General features: G+C 36.1%; 1 protein-coding gene across 5 annotated transcripts in view; it reads left to right on the forward strand.

The window, feature by feature from the left end:
• DMXL1 (Dmx like 1) overlaps nucleotides 1-16982 on the forward strand; it is an 80994-nt gene that overhangs the window by 11318 nt on the left and 52694 nt on the right. For 4 of the 5 annotated variants that reach the window (XM_018085975.3, XM_018085976.3, XM_029965471.1 and 1 more), the window contains exons 3-9: nucleotides 3113-3190; nucleotides 5196-5274; nucleotides 5769-5901; nucleotides 8503-8569; nucleotides 11480-11655; nucleotides 13057-13246; nucleotides 14745-14913. In XM_018085975.3, the coding sequence (XP_017941464.3) occupies nucleotides 3113-3190; nucleotides 5196-5274; nucleotides 5769-5901; nucleotides 8503-8569; nucleotides 11480-11655; nucleotides 13057-13246; nucleotides 14745-14913 (892 nt within the window). The remainder of the gene's footprint in view (nucleotides 1-3112; nucleotides 3191-5195; nucleotides 5275-5768; nucleotides 5902-8502; nucleotides 8570-11479; nucleotides 11656-13056; nucleotides 13247-14744; nucleotides 14914-16982) is intronic. The other variant, XM_018085972.3, reaches the window with a different exon arrangement.

A 16982-nucleotide genomic window follows, 5' to 3' on the forward strand; every position in this document is an offset into this window, starting at 1 on the left:
TGACCAGACTGATCAGTGCATTTCCAGTTCACTGTTGTAAGGTTGGAATTTTTTCTTCCACCTTCTTCATTAGTACTGACACACAGATTTCTCTTTGGTTTACAAAACAAAGTGTTGACTACTGCATCACTCTCAGCCTCCTATCTTCAGAGGAGTACTTCAGCTCTCTGACCATTTTTGTGTTCCTTTTCTGGACCTGCTTCAACCTATCCATGTATTCCTGGTGCTGGGAACACTGTATGTGGTACTCCAGGTGGTGTCTCACTAAAGCAAGGATTATCACCTCCCTCACTCTGCTGGTCACATTATTTGGTGCAGCCCAGGACACAATCGGCTTTCTGGGCAGCAAACCCATGTTGCCGCCTCATGTACAATTTTTTGTTCACCAGTATCCTCTGGTCCATTTCTGCATGGCTGCTCTCAATCCCTTAATTTCCCTAGTCTGTGTTGATAGTCGGTATTGACTGACTGAGGTGCAGGACCTTGCACTTGGCCTTGTTGAGCTAGATGAGGTTCACATGGGCTCTCTCCTGAAGTCTCTCATGGTCCCTCTGGATGGCATCCCTTCCCTTCCTCCAGTGTGTTTACTGCACCACACAGCTTGATGTGGTCTGCAGACTTACTGAGGGTACACTCAGTCCTACTGTCCATGTCATTAGGAATGACTGTAGTGTCCTACAACGCAGTAATGCTTCCCTGCATATCTCATTTCTAATAGCACAACTTGGGACTACTATAGGCTTTTATTTGGTGTCTGAGTAATTATTGTTGTAGTTTGGGAAATTCTTCAACAAGTTGTCATTATTCCTTTTGGCAACAGCTCCTCAGTGAGGACTAGGCCAAGTGGCTGTATGATTATAGAAGCCTGTGTAAAGTTTAAGTGCATAGCAGTTGCTCTAGACACTATGTTTAGCATTTTGGAATGCTAATGCTCATATGTCTTAAAAACCCATTAAACAATAAAATATGGAAAAAGTGTCCATGTTTGCTGTTGGGTGTGGAATGGAGTTATTAGAGAATAAAAGAGTAAGTAAGATAATTAAAGAGAATTAGAGAAGGGAAATATTAATCTGAGATGGAAAGTGCCTGAAGAAACTTTTTCCTTGCAAATGTGACAAAATTACTCTTGGCATTTTTGGGTCAGGCTGATGTTTAGGTTCTTAGTGTGATAGGAATTTATTTAACTATCTGCTCTTTTAATGCAGAGGGTTTCTCTTGAAGCCATGGATCTATGGATTGTAGGATTTGAATGAATCTGTACGTTTGTACAGATCATGTACGTCTGTATTTCACCACCCCCACCCCCACCATGGCTGGGCTTTGCGAACGAAGATTAGGGAAAGGTCTTTACCCACGTTTGACACAAGCGCACCAGTGGCTAAAAAGGCCAGTATGAGACAGGCACATCTGGTTGCAAAAGGCACAGCAGAAAGACTCCTTTGGTGGTAAATTCTGCAAGGCACGATTCTTTCTGCGCTGTCTTTTCTCCTCGAGAGTGATCCTGCGTGCTTTCTTAAAGGAAGCAGCAACGTTATAGATGGTGTGTCTCCAGGCCTCCTGATTGGAGGCCAGAGTAGACCAGTTCTGTTGATCAGTATGACCAAGGCTGAGATGTTGTTTCAGGGAGTCCTTGTATCTTCTCTTTGGGGTTCCTCTCTTGCGGCAGCTGGTGGCAAGTTCACCATAAAGCAAGATCTTAGGGAGGTGGTGGTCCTTCATCCTGGAGACGTGCCCTGCCCAGCACAGCTGTGTTCTCAGCAACATGGCCTCAATACTTGTGATTGCTGCTTGTTCTAGAACAGATGTATTGGTCACATAATCTGACCAGTGGATGTTTAGGATTGTACGGAGGCAGCGTTGATGGAAGCGTTCTAGGAGTCACAGGTGGTGGTGGTAGATGCCCCATGATTCAGATCCATATAAGAGAGTAGACAGCACTATGACTCTGTAAACACTGATCTTTGTACTTTTCTTCAAGTGTTTGTGTCCCCAAACTCTTTAATGAAGCTTTCCGAAAGCACTATATGCCTTTGCTAACCTGTTGTCTATCTCTCCGTCAATCTTACCATCCGAGGAGATGAGGCTGCCTGGGTAATTTAATCTGTATTTAAAGGATCTGTAAATACGATGAGTATGAAAGTTTATTATTTTTTTTTGAAAGCTTCTGTGGTTGATATATGACTCTGTTTATTGTTTTTTAAAAAAAACTATGAATACTTCCTAAGGCCGAATTTTACAGAAACAGGTAATTAACTGTTACAGCATATCATAACTGTAGATGTTCTTTTAACAGCAAGCACCACTTCAGAATGCAAGATGTCCATTATGCATGATGTATGCAAACTCCTTAATTTTTGTAAATCTGTATTTCAGGTAGTTCTAGGTAACATTTCCTTGTGACAGCTTACTCAGGCTCTCTACCTGAGGTCTTTAGCATACATTTGGCTTGTTTAGGCTCTTCCTAACAAGTCTTTTAGGCTTGCTTTTGTATAGGTATCTTGTGATCAAATACTCTTAATTTTGTCCTAATGCAAGTTTGAGGTGGCTGGTAACCACTCATGAAATAAGTCTTTGAACTACCAGTTAAAGCTGACTATATTGCAGCTTTTTTGGAAATATTTTATGTTAGCCTTTAGTAGTAGTTCTGTTTGCAGTTCTCTGCATTGGGTGTTTTGCTTGTGTAGTTTGGATCTTCTGAATTAACTTTTTATGAGGCAACATGTTCTAGTGCTAGGGAAGTGCACAAAAGCACTGTGAAACAATATTGGTTCTGTGTTTGAGAAGGTGAACTCTGCAGACTCTTTTGAGTCTTTATGTAATTTAATATGGAAATAATATTGCTAATAATCTGTTTTTTTTTTAAAAGAAAATCTCATGTCTACCTATAGTCTCAGTAGTTCATCACAATTAATGAGTAAGGGTTATATTTTTATTTTCTACACCAGTTCATGATTTTAACCAGATATCCTTTTTCTGTTATCAAAAGGAAATGAGCTTCAAATTTGTCTACAAGGAGGGTTAAAAGTAAAATGAATCGTTTGCATTTTATTCTTGTTCAATAGCTTGTTTCTTCTGTGTGTGTTTATGTACATATAAATATAAACTGCTTTAGATTGCAGCTTCTTACGGAAAGGTGATTTGTATCTTTGAGCCAATCAGCCTCTTGAAGCAGAACAGCAGTCATCATAATGTAAGTATTGCATCACTCCTTGATTCGTTTGAGCAGTTATAAAGCCCATATCATTTTTCTGGTTTGCTTTAAAGTTGAAGATTTTTTCAATGTCTTCTTTTAATGCTAGAATGAAATTGAGACATAAGGTGGTTCTTGGGAAGTGAAAATGGTGGGATAAGGACAGAGGCCTATTATTTGAAATAGTTGTAAGAAAGAAGGTTTTACTGTATTGCTTTGTAGTACTTATTTATGTAGCCCTGCAGCTTATAACTGAAATATTCCAGAACCCAAAAAGACATACACAGCCCTGTTCTGCAAATAGTGTAGCCATTACAATAGGAATTCCTTTTTCATGTGTTTTACAGTTGTTACTTTAACTTTTGCTTATTAAACTACATGCTTTTGGCCAAATCTGTAATAGTTTCAAAAACCTATGGCTTTTTTAGAATATCTGACTGAATGCTTATATTTCAGTGTTAGAATGCTGAATAAGAACAGTATTTATTCAGCATAATTCAGTGATTAACATCCAGAGTCTTAGTTTCTAAATAATCATACGATTTAGAGCAAGTTATTTAGCCATGCTTCTTACATGAAGAGTAATACTCATATAGTCAGAAGCATTAGATTCTAATTAAAGTCAGTTTGATTGTATGAGAACTTTGACTTGCAGTTGCTCAAAGAGCTTCTCTCTCCCTTTTGGTGGATTTGGTCTCTCCATTTGTATTAACAAATTGTTTATATGGCCATCTAGTGGATTGCCTTCTTTGTACTAACAAACTCAGTCACGTGATTCTTGGCGTAGTTTTAAGTTTGTGGTATAGTATATATTAATTAAGTAGCTGCATTGAATATATAAACATATATAATAATTTACATCACTGAAAAACAGTGAAATAAAATAATGGTAAAATGTGAATTCCTAAGCTCATACGAACATTTTAGAAGTACTGTTCTCATTTTTGGGCATTGGAACCATTGAATCCATCCTGAAGGTTTTTCTAGACTGGTAAACAGTACACTTAACTTGAAACTTCAAAGTTAGTGTAGTAGCTGTGGGCAGGAGAGGAAGCACTCACCATCCATGATTTGCTTTCAAATGTGTATAATTGAAGAAATATTCTGTTACTTCATTCTTTCGGTTAGCCTCTCTGCAATATTTTGTTCCAGGTTATTTTAAGATTGTGTCCATCTTACATTTACCAGAATGTACAGATTCTTAAAAAAAAACAAGCCCAACAAAAAAATAACTAGCTTCAGAAATGTTTTGTTTAGATCCTTATTAGCAGATACTTCTTTCTGTTTTCTGCCAAACTTCGAGAGATTGAGCAGTCATATTTTAACTTTCACATCTATTTGATGTGATATTTTTGGGGTGGAGGATGATTACTTTAAAGAAGTCTGTCTTTGAGAATTAAGAGAAAAACATGTTGGCTCTTAATATTATTTTGAGTAATGTATTCTTCTGTAATTCAAGGCATAAAATCTTTGCAGTCTGCTGTGGAAACAGACCACATAAATGTTTTGTGAATTCAATTCTCAATTTGTTCCAGTGAGTGAACTAAAAACTAAAGATAATTGACTGTCCTGTTGTATATTAAACAAGAGGGAGAAGGGGGAGGGAAGAACAATCCTGTATGTTATCCTAAGCTTATTGAAACCCTCTAATTCAACAGTGGCATGGATATCAAACACCAGGTGCATTTAATACATTTCATTTTTTATATATATTTTCTTTGTTCCAAAATAAAATTGCACTTCCCTACTAATGGTTATTTTATGTATGGAAGTTTTTTCAATCTATATTTTTAAAGTAGGAAGTTAGAAACTCTATATGTATGGTCATATTAGTGAAAAACTATTTTGTTTCAAAGACAGAATGAATGAATTTTTATTAGATAAACAGTAATGTATTTTAAACATCCTTCATAAAAGTTGGAGAATGCAGTGAAGATGTTTTATTTCTATTATTAATAGAAGGAAGTGTTTTCATGCTCATGTTTGTGAATGCTTAAAATTTCAGGTGCCACATTATCAATGGCAGAAGAGTGCTCAGATCACATTGGAAGCCACAGTACATAATCTAACATGGGATCCCACAGGTAGGAATAGAATAAAAGAAACATCTATCTGTTTGATACTAATTTCTTATATAAGTTTTACCATTCTTTAAGGGACAAGGAAAAGATTTTTGTTTTGTCCTAGCATGATGGAGAACACCAAGTGGAGTGAAATCTACCCTTTGTCACTTATTACAGGAGAACTAAAATACTAAGTGCATCTATGTGGTCTGACTTGGTTGTTCTTGTCTCAGAAGTTTCTAATGTTTATAATCATGGATTAAATGGTAGTGGTTGTTGAGAAAAAGGAGTGTCTACAGTAGGTGTTTCTTTTAGGGAATTGCTAAGATTTGGTTAACTTTCACAATTTGAACTGTAGATGCTCAAATCTACCAAAAAAATCTAGAAAAGGTATATCTGCCGTGTTTTGTTTTACAGTTTCAGCTTTGCAAAACTTTTTTTTCCTCTTTCTCTTTAAAGAAGTCTATATCTTCCTACTGTTTTTGGAGTTAGATTATTATAAATATTTGTTTTAGGTACTCGCCTGTTGACTGGTTCCAGTTGTCTTCAACTTTGGTCCAATGTTCCTTTGGAAAACCCTTCTGACAATGACAGTACAGAAAGAACAGATATTGGACTTGGAGAGTGGAGATGTATCTGGCAATGCAAGTAAGAAATGCATTTAAAAACAAGTAATTCCTGTTTCTTTGCTTATTCATACTTTTCAGATAAAATATCTAATGTAGTTCAGTGAAATTATATTGCATGCTGTTATTTGATAAATGTTATTGATGTGTGATAAACTTGAATTGTGTCTGCCTTGACTATGTGATGTTTCTTTCTTCTTACAAGATCAGTTGTAATTGGTTTTGGGGTAGTTCGTGTTCTTAGGCAGTTCTTCAGTTATACCGAACACCAGTAAAATATTGAGGGGGGTAATGATAGAGGGGTATAGACAGATGCTCACAGGCCAATATGGTCAGCAAAATGTCTGCTTTATTAGAAGAAAGACACCTTATATACTGCTTATGACGCTCAGTTCTTGTTCACATTACATTGGATACATAAGGAAAACATACTTTGTTGTCCACTGCTAATTGGATCACAACAGGTGGTCATAGGAGATGAGAAAACTTGTTCACCTGCCAAAACTCCTCCTTGGCATTTGGCAAAAAGCCACCTTTGTTCTAACTTCAGCTCCCGCAGCCATTTTAACTAACTGTTCACACCCAAATATGCTAAAGCAAGACTCACAGAAATGCAAGGGAAATTGTTCACACAATCTCAATATACCGACGGGGGGGCTACTATTGAAACTATCCCAGTAGACACTGTTCCTTGTACAAGAAGTAAGGTGAAAGCTGCACAATTGAAAATTATTGTACTTGCAGGACTGATGAAAATAAGCTTTCTTCTGTGTTCTGTGTAACATCTCCCTCCTTTCACGCACCTTTTACTGTTTCTGTGTTCTGGATATTTGGAACAGTCATGCCAAGGTTGATACATTCTGGTTTACTGTGTCTCTGAATGCTCTTCTTGTATTTATGTTGATTTTAATATTTGTGTCTGTGTATTGGTAGAACAGTTTTAGTTTAGTGCTTCAGTTTATAAGATAGTTTAAATGACGGTCCTTCCTGCTATAGGAAGACTTTTCTAGTATCTTGGGTGTGCTATTTGCTTGGAAGCACTGTTCACTTGGCAGTCTCCTAAATAAGTTTCCCAAAGTGGCTGGCTGGACAGGCTCACCTGAGGTTATGCTTCATGAAGCTTTTAGCATTGCTTCGGCAGTTCTCTGGATGAACCAGAACATCTTTTTTTTAATCCTTCAGTTGTTTCTTTTTCTCTGTAGTTGAACTTTTATCAAGGATGTGTTTAAAATCCCAAGATCATCCAAATGACAACTGAAAAATTTCTCTTTGCATACAATGAACTTTCTAAATATAAGAGGTTGAAGATTTACTCTGTTTATTGTGACACCCTTGGTTGCTCATCTCTCATCCTAATAAGGGGAGAAGTCAGCCTGCAGATGGAATGGTGCGGGGTATGGCTTTAGAATCTGGGGTTGTGGTACCAGTAGTCAAGATCATACAGGTAGTGCTTTTCCTCTGTCTCTTCTATAACATGTTTTGCATTTTTGTCAGGTATAAAGACTTACAGAAGTCATCTTAGCTCTCCACCTGTTTTCCTCTTTAAAACCTTTTGTTCGAGACGGAACTAAGTGTTTTCTTCTTTGAACTAGTAGGTCCTCGGAAGGGTCAACATAACTTGCTTTCTGTGTTCACCTTTTATGCCTGTATGTTTTCTGGCATTTTTACTGCAGTTAGATTTAGAATAGGTTTTTCTTAAGGGGTGATTTTGTGTTACTACTCTTTGCCAGAATAATTTTTAGTGTCTGAAGGAAACATTCCCAGATGTCTTTGTATTTGCCCCAGTAGGAGAATTTTGCTTAAACCCGAGTGGATTTCTTTGATACATGGCTCTTGTAATTGCCTTGCTCTTGTTACTGCACACAATAAATGCATCATGCTTTTGTTGACCTCTTGGCGAACTTAGTCCTTCCTGAAAATTAGGATCAACAACTTGTTATATATATCTAATAAATTCGAGATGAAAGTATACACTGTATCTGTGCTGCACAATTAAATACCCGTATGTTCTCGTTGCCACTTAGGCAACAACTCAGTTCTTCAAAACCTGTAAAAGGAGTTCATATATTAGTATTTCCAATTAAAGTAAGACACTACAGAAATGAACCACATAATTAGGTTTAGAATATTTTAGTGTGGCATCTTGTATCACTGTGACCATTCATGTAAAAACTACTGTCTCATACTTCTTAACTTAATTATTCTTTTTACACCTTTTTGTTTTCTGGAGTTGTAGGAAGTATAAGAAATGGAGCTGTCTTTCAGTTAAGTTGGAAGATAATATGGTACAACAGACATCAGTTTGAAATCCTAATGATTGCAAAATGGAAGTAGAACAGTTAAATTTGTTAACTGTTTTTCATTTATGATATTTTTGAATATTGGATACTGTATCACCCTCAGGTTTTCTGGTTTTCTTGTGTGACCACAACAATGTGTTGCACATGAGTTTACCTTCTAGTCCTTTTGGACTTTGTTAAAACTTGTCACAAGTTTTGTCACAAAACACAATATACACTTGTATTTAATAATCAAATGACTTTCCTAAATTCAAGGAGAAAAAAACTGTTTAGAATTCTAAAAAAGTTCTTAAAATTTTTTTCTTTCTGTCTTTTTTTCATAGAACTGCTTCTCAAGTTTGTTTAATGAAATTCTCACCAGATGGGGAGTTTTTTGCTACTGCTGGAAAGGTAAGCTTTTTTTTTTCCTGATGGTATTCTACCAATTCTGATAAGCTATTAAAGCAAACAAACAAAAACACATTTAAAAAAAAAAGGCACCTATTTAATTAAAAAATTCTTTTTTTCTATTTTTTGGCGTATCTGTCTATGCATCTTTAAGTTTTGGTAAACAGGAATTTGGGAGAAAAGCAGTTTGAAGTATACAGGCAACACACCACGTATTCACTGCTTACTATTTTAAAATACCCATTTTTAATTGGTACCAAATTATAAGACATCAGAAAAAAAAGAGTTGGGGAATGGGGGGAGATCTGTGGATGGGATTGCTGCTAGATATCCTTTTAGTGAGGAAATACATTCAGGATTTCACTATTACTGTGACACCATTAGTAAAAAAGAGCTCTCTCATATGTTTTTGTGCAAATGTGTCTGTATGCCTATTTGTGTACATAGAAGAGAATTCACCCTCCCCTCTATAGGTATGTTCACACATCGTTAATGTCAGTGTTTGGGGCCAGTCTCACAGTTTACTTCTGTGTGCGGCACTGGGCAGTTTAACAGCAAAAGCAAAACCCCTTGGCAAAATAAGCAAAAAAAATTAACGCAAAAAGTCAGTCTTGTCTTTTCGTTTCCTGAAACTAACAAACTAATCTTTTATTTATATTCCAAAACTTGTTGAGGTTTGTAAGAGAATAATGTCCTAACAAGTCAAAGCAGAAAAAAAAAATCAAGATTGTGTGGAGGATAAGTGAACAAACGTGACAAGTACATGCAAGAATTTATATCACTTGTTAAGGAATTTGAGTGAGATTATTCTGCACATAATACTATTGTCTTTATTTGAGGAGAGAATCACACTGACATTGGTCAAAGAGTTAGAATAAGAATGTCCATATCCATCTTGTGAGAATTTATGCAATTACCGAAGTAGATTGTGGAACAAACATACTGGCTTCAGGTTATTGTTTTAAAAAAAGTAACTGAAAACAGTATAAGCGGTTTTACACAGGTTAGCAGATGCAGGTAGGCATTGAGTTTGTGCTGCCAACTACAGAACCTGGCAAAGGCTGCACAGTTATTACAAAGGAAACAAAATACTAGTGTGTAAGATTAATTGGGGCAATGCAATTGCTGAGTTAGTGAAAACCTGGTTTAAGTGTCACAGAATCCTGAGCAGTAGTAACCTGACAGAATGAGTTTCAGACTGAAGAATGAAAGACAGTTTGCAGTCTGGTCTGGTGTGTCTTGGAAGCATGAATGAAAAATGAGTGTGTACATGTAAAGAATGGTTAGAACAGTATTTAATTTAGTAATAGAGTGTGGAACTTTGCTGTTTGGATCATAATGTGCCTTAATACATGCTTGAAAAACAAAGATTCAAGGATGGTTCAGTCTGCAAATGAACCTTGCTTTTGAAAGGTAGTTGTTGTGCATATTTTCATGATTCACTTATGTGCATCAGGAACAGATGAGTAATGCATATCTTGATTAGTTGTGTTTGTTTTTTGCTTTAAACTTGCCATTTCAGGTCATCATGCTTGCTTGGAAGAGTAACTTTTAAGGCATTTGCTATCTTTAAAGAAGAGATAAAGATGTAATAAATCTGTAAAATAACCTAGATTTCTTTTTCTAGAGAAACTATATTCCAACTGACTAGCTTCTAACATATGGAGTAGAGTACTTGACTTCCTTGATGATAAATTATATTCTGTATAATAACAAAGAAGCAAGTCCTAATGCTCCATTCTTTTTTTGCTTATTTGGATGTTACATTGGTTGCTATATGTTCTGTGGTGCCTTTAGCCATATGCTGACTGAAAGAGCCGTTCCAGCCACGTTTCAGATAACTATTAGTTACAAAAATTGTCTGAGTACATGTTTTGTTAAAAAAAAAAAGTGTTCTATCATTGTCAGCAATATACATTATATGTATTACATTTTTTTTGATGGGTAGGAGTTAGTATTTATTTTCTAAGTCAAGTTTTAATGGATTCCAATGTTATAATTTGATAGAATTGGTGAAAAATTAATTAATCTGCAAATAACTTCTGTAGGGGTAATACTCTTGCAAAATTTTTGACTAGAATGTCTTATGTCCTGTTGTGTTTTCTTACATTATAAACTCACTCAAAGCAAAATTACTGAATAAGTAAGAAAAATTAATAAGCAGGAAAATTAATAATGTATTTTTTTACCATAAATGCTTAAGTCGGTTACCTGCGTGGAGAATCTGCAAACACATCTTTATTTCTGTGTTTTGTTTCTTGATTTAGTTTTTTGTGAAGGACAATGCTGGTGAGCAAAACAAACACCCCCTCCTCCCAGTAGGGTCATCGGTTGATACAGTATTTCAATGCCATTCATATTTAATAGCTGATCAACAACATGAATCTAGATTCAGATTAATTTATCTAGTCCTTGAAGGCATAATCAATTTTTGTGTATATCTGACAAAAGCAGATCGAGCAGTGCTGAGCTTGATTTTTGACATGGCATCTATGACCTTTGTGTGTTTATCTAACACTTAAATTTGTACTGGGGGGTTTTGGCTCTTTTCTGCCAAGGTACAATTACTTGTATTAACATTTGAATACCATTTCAAGCTAATGCAGCTTGAATTTTTGTGGTTAAAAATTGGCAACTAATCAGGAGGACCAAAATTAAATCCTGTTAGTAATGGCAAGCAGGTTAAATGGAAACTCTGCTACTGTGTTTTCTTTAAGATCAAGTCTTAAAGTTATATTTACTGAACTTGTTTCTGTAAATTGTACTGAATTTGTTTCTCTGTGTTACTCTGATCACAAAAGTATTTTAAAGACGAATGAAACCTCAAGAGACAAACCCAGAAGTACTTGAAGTGTGTCATACTCTTATGTGAGGTAGTTTTATTTACTGTCTTTTCTTTTTTCCTTTCCACAGGATGATTGTCTTGTGAAAGTATGGTACAACACAGAGAGCTGGCGATCAACCATAACACCACCTGGTGCCAATCCTGAAAACCAAGCAAAAGAGATTGATTTTTCATTTGTTTATTTGGCTCATCCTCGGTCAGTAAATGCATTTTCATGGAGGAAGACCAGTAAATTCATGCCACGGTCAGTAGTTCTAACAACATGAAGTTCATAAGTTACCCAAAGAAACCCCTGAACTATACAGTGTTCCCAGTTGTACAGTCAACAGTCACACAAATTGTATGGTTTACTTCAGTTATTAATTTTATACTGTCTGTGTGTGTTCTTGAGAAGTAAGCATCCTCTTACCTGAAAAGAACTAGAAAGTTAGGAAGGGAGTCTCACAGACTGACTTAGGCATTGAACTAAATATGAAATCAGATCTTGGAAAATTGTCTCTTTCCATCGTATTGATTGCACTGTCTGAAATGACCATTCATTCATTTAATCCCAGCTCGTTCCTTTCCATCTTAATGGAATCAGAGCAAATCAAAATAAGTCCTCTTCCACAAACATTCAAGTATTTTCATGTATTGTAATTTCTTTCTCTACCTGGTACAAAACTAGACCTCTGTCAGAAACAGTATCTGGAAATTCAAATGAAATAATAATTTGGAACTGATATCTTGGGTTTGAGCTTTTTGGGATGTATGTTCTGATTCAAAATTACCTGTCCCTAATTTCCACTGGTACTTGCAGTCTCAAACTGAAATAGCGTTAGCATTTCTGTGCCCTGCAACCATTTTTTGGCTATATTATTCCAAATAGTAGCCAAATTTACATACCTTTATGTGGAGCAAGTTTATGCTGTCCTTTATGCCACCCTTTAAGCAGAAGATTCTTCATAAAGCCATTACTATAGTTCTTAAATCACTTCTGAAAATCCATCTGCTCTGTGATTCCTAAGGGAGTTTTGTGCTGACAATCTGGTCAGATGATCCATATATCTTTTGAGCCTTAGATAAAGCTCAAGTGTAAACTTATGTGAACTGGAAACCTCATGATCTGCATAGCTTTTTCCAGTATTTTGCGTAATTGGATTTTTTGGCCAAATATGTAACACAAGTTGCATTTGGAAAAATAGTAATTAAGAAGAAATTCTAGCTTTCAATTGGCTGTTGTATCCCTGGTATTACTTGGTTTCTGTCCTTTGTATATGTAATTTTGTAAGTGGTAGATAGCAGTAAGATCTGGAATTAAGAACAGCTATCTAGAATATTATTAGCTTTTTATGCGAAGAGCTTTAAAAGGAAAAACATAAATTTTGCTATTACAGGTATGAATTATTCTTTAAATTGAAATCCATGATTTGCTGTTGCGCTGTTATGTGATGAAGTTTGAGGTAATTTATAGTCAGATACTTGAACAGATAGGAAAGCCTTTGATACATCATTTGTTTTCTTAAGAATATATTGATAAGTTTTTCTTTCATTAGTATGTTTAAGTTACTTGGTGCAATTCCAAAAACTGTTTGGAACTGTTGGTTTATTTTGATGCTATGTAATAGTAAGCAGCTTTTTCATACCTTAAATTTTCTTTCTTTAGTGGTGCTGTCTGCAATGTGCTCCTGACTTGCTGTAAGGATAATGTTTGTCGTCTCTGGGCAGAGACTTTATTACCCAATGACAGTTTGTTGTATGGTGGAGGATACAGCAATTGGAGTGAAGCTGTGAACTTCACAAATAACTTCAAGAGAAATATTTCAAGCAAAGAAAAAGTGCAAAGTGCTTTAGAGGTAAGAACTGAAATTGAACAGTGACAATAAACACTTGTACAAACATGTAATTTTAGGTTTATAATTATAAACTCAGATATGTATCATAAACTGAAATCTTTTATACCAGAGATGTGGATAAAAATGCTATAATAGGGTGAGTTTCTTTGAAATCTTCCTTGGGAAATCTAAGCTGACAGCTCTCCTACTGAGCTTCTCACATTAGAAGAGACACTGTTCTAAAGTCCCAGCTGCCTATTTTGGTCTGATGACTGAAGAAAAATGCTTTACCGTATCTAGTTCAAAGGGCTAGGAACAGTATGGAGCACATACTGTATATAGGTTATGTGAAACTCAGGAGTGATGCTGCCTTAAAATGTATGGTAGGGGCTCACTTGTTACCTCTGAAGTTGTGAGATGTTCTCTGACTTCTGCAACTGGAAAAACAGTGATCATATGGAGGGAATAAAAACAACCTTTTTGCAGTAGTCCTCAAGTAGAGCAAATTGCTTGTAAACTTTAAGGCAAATGATCCTTGCCAGATAATGTTTTCTAACCAGTGAGAATCAGGAAGAAGGTGAAGCAGTAGTGGTCTCCTGCAAAGTTGTGTAGAGCTTATGTGGGCATTGTGCTTTCATCTTAATGGAGTGACGTGTTTAGTATGCTTATAGTGCTTTCTTAGCGCATACAGCATACATGAAAAATATGACAGGCTGAAAGGCACAACACAGCAAAGAAAATAGTCAAAAGATGGGAGAGAAGGGAAAAGTCGGAGACAGTTCTGTGTTTCTGTTGAAAATAAGAGGCAATATTAGAGATCAGAAACCACAATTATATGAGAATTGAGGAAGCACTGTTTACATGGGCATGCTATGTTAAGATGCAAAGCACTTGCAAAGCAAGTCAAAAGGAATGCCAAGGGTATAATACTGTCCTTAGTGCAAGTTGTGTATCTTCGTGTACCTGTATGTGCTTACATAGATGCCTACAGCACAATGGACTTGAACTAAGTCAGTCTTAAAAATCAAATATTACTTTTTGCCTTGGAAACATGCATTTGCATAAAAGATGAAGACCTTAAAACTCATTGGGCCCTTATGAAGTGCTGATCTAGTTAGGTCCAAAATCCAAATCCAATTTTTCAGTCTCTGAAATGGGGCTACTCAAATTTGCTGCTTTGTTCAGAATCCTCAATAAGCATGGTATATGTTTATGAAATACAATAGTATTTTCTGTTTAAGTGTAAAAACTGTATGAATGTTGTCTGCACACTGGAATATGAAGTAGTTACTTATGTGAAGGTGTTTTATGGACCCTCATAAATAAATCTGAAGGCATTGCTATCTTTCTGCTGCAGACACCACCCGAACAGTGTAATTTTGCAAGAAACTCCACTAATTCTTTAAAGTAGCTTTTAAACTGAGAAATACAATTCACTAGTTTCTAGAAAACCTCTTACAGATGAAATCTGCTTTTTCTTTTTGAAAGGAATTAAAATGACACCTTATTCTTCATGCAGTTAAACCTGAGGCACTTCCGACGAGGAAGGAGGAGGTCAAGTGCTGTTGTAGCACATACTGGATATGCTCTGCATCAACAAGATCCCCATGAAGTTCACAGGAACATTGCTCCTCATGCAAATGCCCTTTGTCACTTCCATATTGCTGCCAGTATCAACCCAGCCACAGGTAAGAAACGTGATCAATGTTTGCTGCAAAATGAACTGCAATTTCTGGTAGGTATGTATTCTCTGTAGAAGCTTAACAAATGTGTTTGTACAGTATTTACCTGATCATGCAAAATTGCTAGTATGTTTGTTTCATTTGTGCATGAAAGAACCTTCTACAGTAATGAAATCATTTGAATAAATTTTCTCTGCAGTAATCCTGTCTTTCATTTTGTCATCTTTTAACTGAGATTCATAGTGGTCTAAGATGGAGTAAGGTAAGTATTTGTAGCTGGAGCTACAATTTACTGTGAATTGTGTATGATACTGGGAGTGCACTGATGCGATGAAAAATTTCCAAGCTGATTAAAATCAGTATGGGACACTAAGTGTGTGAAATAACTACATGTTCCACTACTTCTGTCTCTGAACAAAACAAAACACGCCTTCATCTTGCATTCCATAAACTTTAATACTGTGTAGCACTCAAACAACATGTTGATAAGCATTGAGGAAACTCCTCTATAGTTGCTAATATTTCTATTTTCGTAATCTTTGTGTATGCTGAAAATGAAGTGAATGAGCATGTCTGCTCATTGCAAAACAGAATAGAAATGGCCTTTTCATTAAGGTTTTACTGCTGTTACGTGGTTTTCTGTGTCTAGACTTAAAGAACAAATGTATTATGTAATTCTTACCTTAAACTAGTTAAACTCTGTCTTATAGTATTTACAATTGTTTTTCTGTCTCTGCTGACCCTTGTTTGAAAGGCAATTTTGGTCTAAAGGCATTCATGATGAGTTCATATTTGTAGCTGTACAGTCTTTGGTATGATTGTAAAGAACAAGTAGTTTCCATTAAAATTGCTGTGCTAGGCAAAGCTGTAAACCCTTTCTCCTCTAAGATTAATCTTCAACGCTTTTAGTATTGGTTTGTTCATATTTTAACAGATAGGACTAGAATCACATTAAGCCTACCAGACAGAAACTTCTTTCAGTTTTGTGTTGTACCGTCAGTGCTATCCTATGTCTGCAGGAAAAGTCTCCAGTCATTACATGTATTACTACCCAATGTCATAGGGGAAAATTTCTTCAAAACGTCTTGAAGATTTGTAGTTTTCTTCTGTACTTTCTCATCTGCAGATTACACAAGGAGCTAGATAACCTTTTCATGTGGCTAGCACGTAATCTTTCACTTTTTTTTTTGTACCTAGTCTTTTCTTATTATTTTTATACACAATAGATAGTGGTTTAAACCCAATCTGCCACTGGGCCCCACACAGCCACTCAACTCACTCCCCTGTCAGCAAGACTGGGGAGAGAATCAGAAGGGTGAAAGCCAGAAAACTCCTGATTTAATAGAGTTTAATAGGGAAAGCAAAACAAGGAATTATTTCACTGCTTCCCATGGACAGGCAGGTCTTCAGCCATCTCGAGGAGAACAGGGCCCTATCACATGTTAAGGGCTACTTGGGAAGACAAAACACCACCACTCCTTACATCCTCCCTTCCTCCTCCTTACCCCCACTTTTTATGCTGAGCTTGATGTCTTGCGGTCTGGAATATCCCTTTGATCAGTTTGGGTCACCTGTCCTGGCTGTGTACTCTCCTAATTTCCCATGCACCCCCAGTTTCCTCGCCAGTGTGGGAGTACAGAAAGCAGACAAGGCCTTGAGTCTGTATAAGCGCTAACATTGCTCAGCAATAACAAGCAAAACCATCTCTGTATTATCAATCCTGTGTTCAGCACAAATCCAAAACACAGTCCCATTCCAGCTGCTGCGAAGATGATTAACTACCCTAGCCAAAACTACCCAGCACAACTAAGTAAACTTTGATTTTGCTTTTAATAGCCTTTGCAATATAAATTCACCGAACAGGAAATTCACAGAATGAGAATAAAAATAATTTTGAAAAAGATTGGAAAAATATTTTCCTATGTACTCAAAACTTGTGTTTGGCCTTTTTAATCGTATATTCTTTTTATATTATCTGTATTAATCTGTGTCTATTACTGTCTTTTGGATCACTTGGTCTTTAACTCAGTTACCTGGAAGGTATCAGGTTGTTTTTTAAAGTAACTTTAACATTC

The sequence above is a fragment of the Manacus vitellinus genome, unplaced genomic scaffold (assembly GCF_001715985.3).
Source record: "Manacus vitellinus isolate BGI_N305 unplaced genomic scaffold, ASM171598v3 scaffold_9_pilon, whole genome shotgun sequence".
Taxonomy (NCBI): Eukaryota; Metazoa; Chordata; class Aves; order Passeriformes; family Pipridae; genus Manacus; species Manacus vitellinus.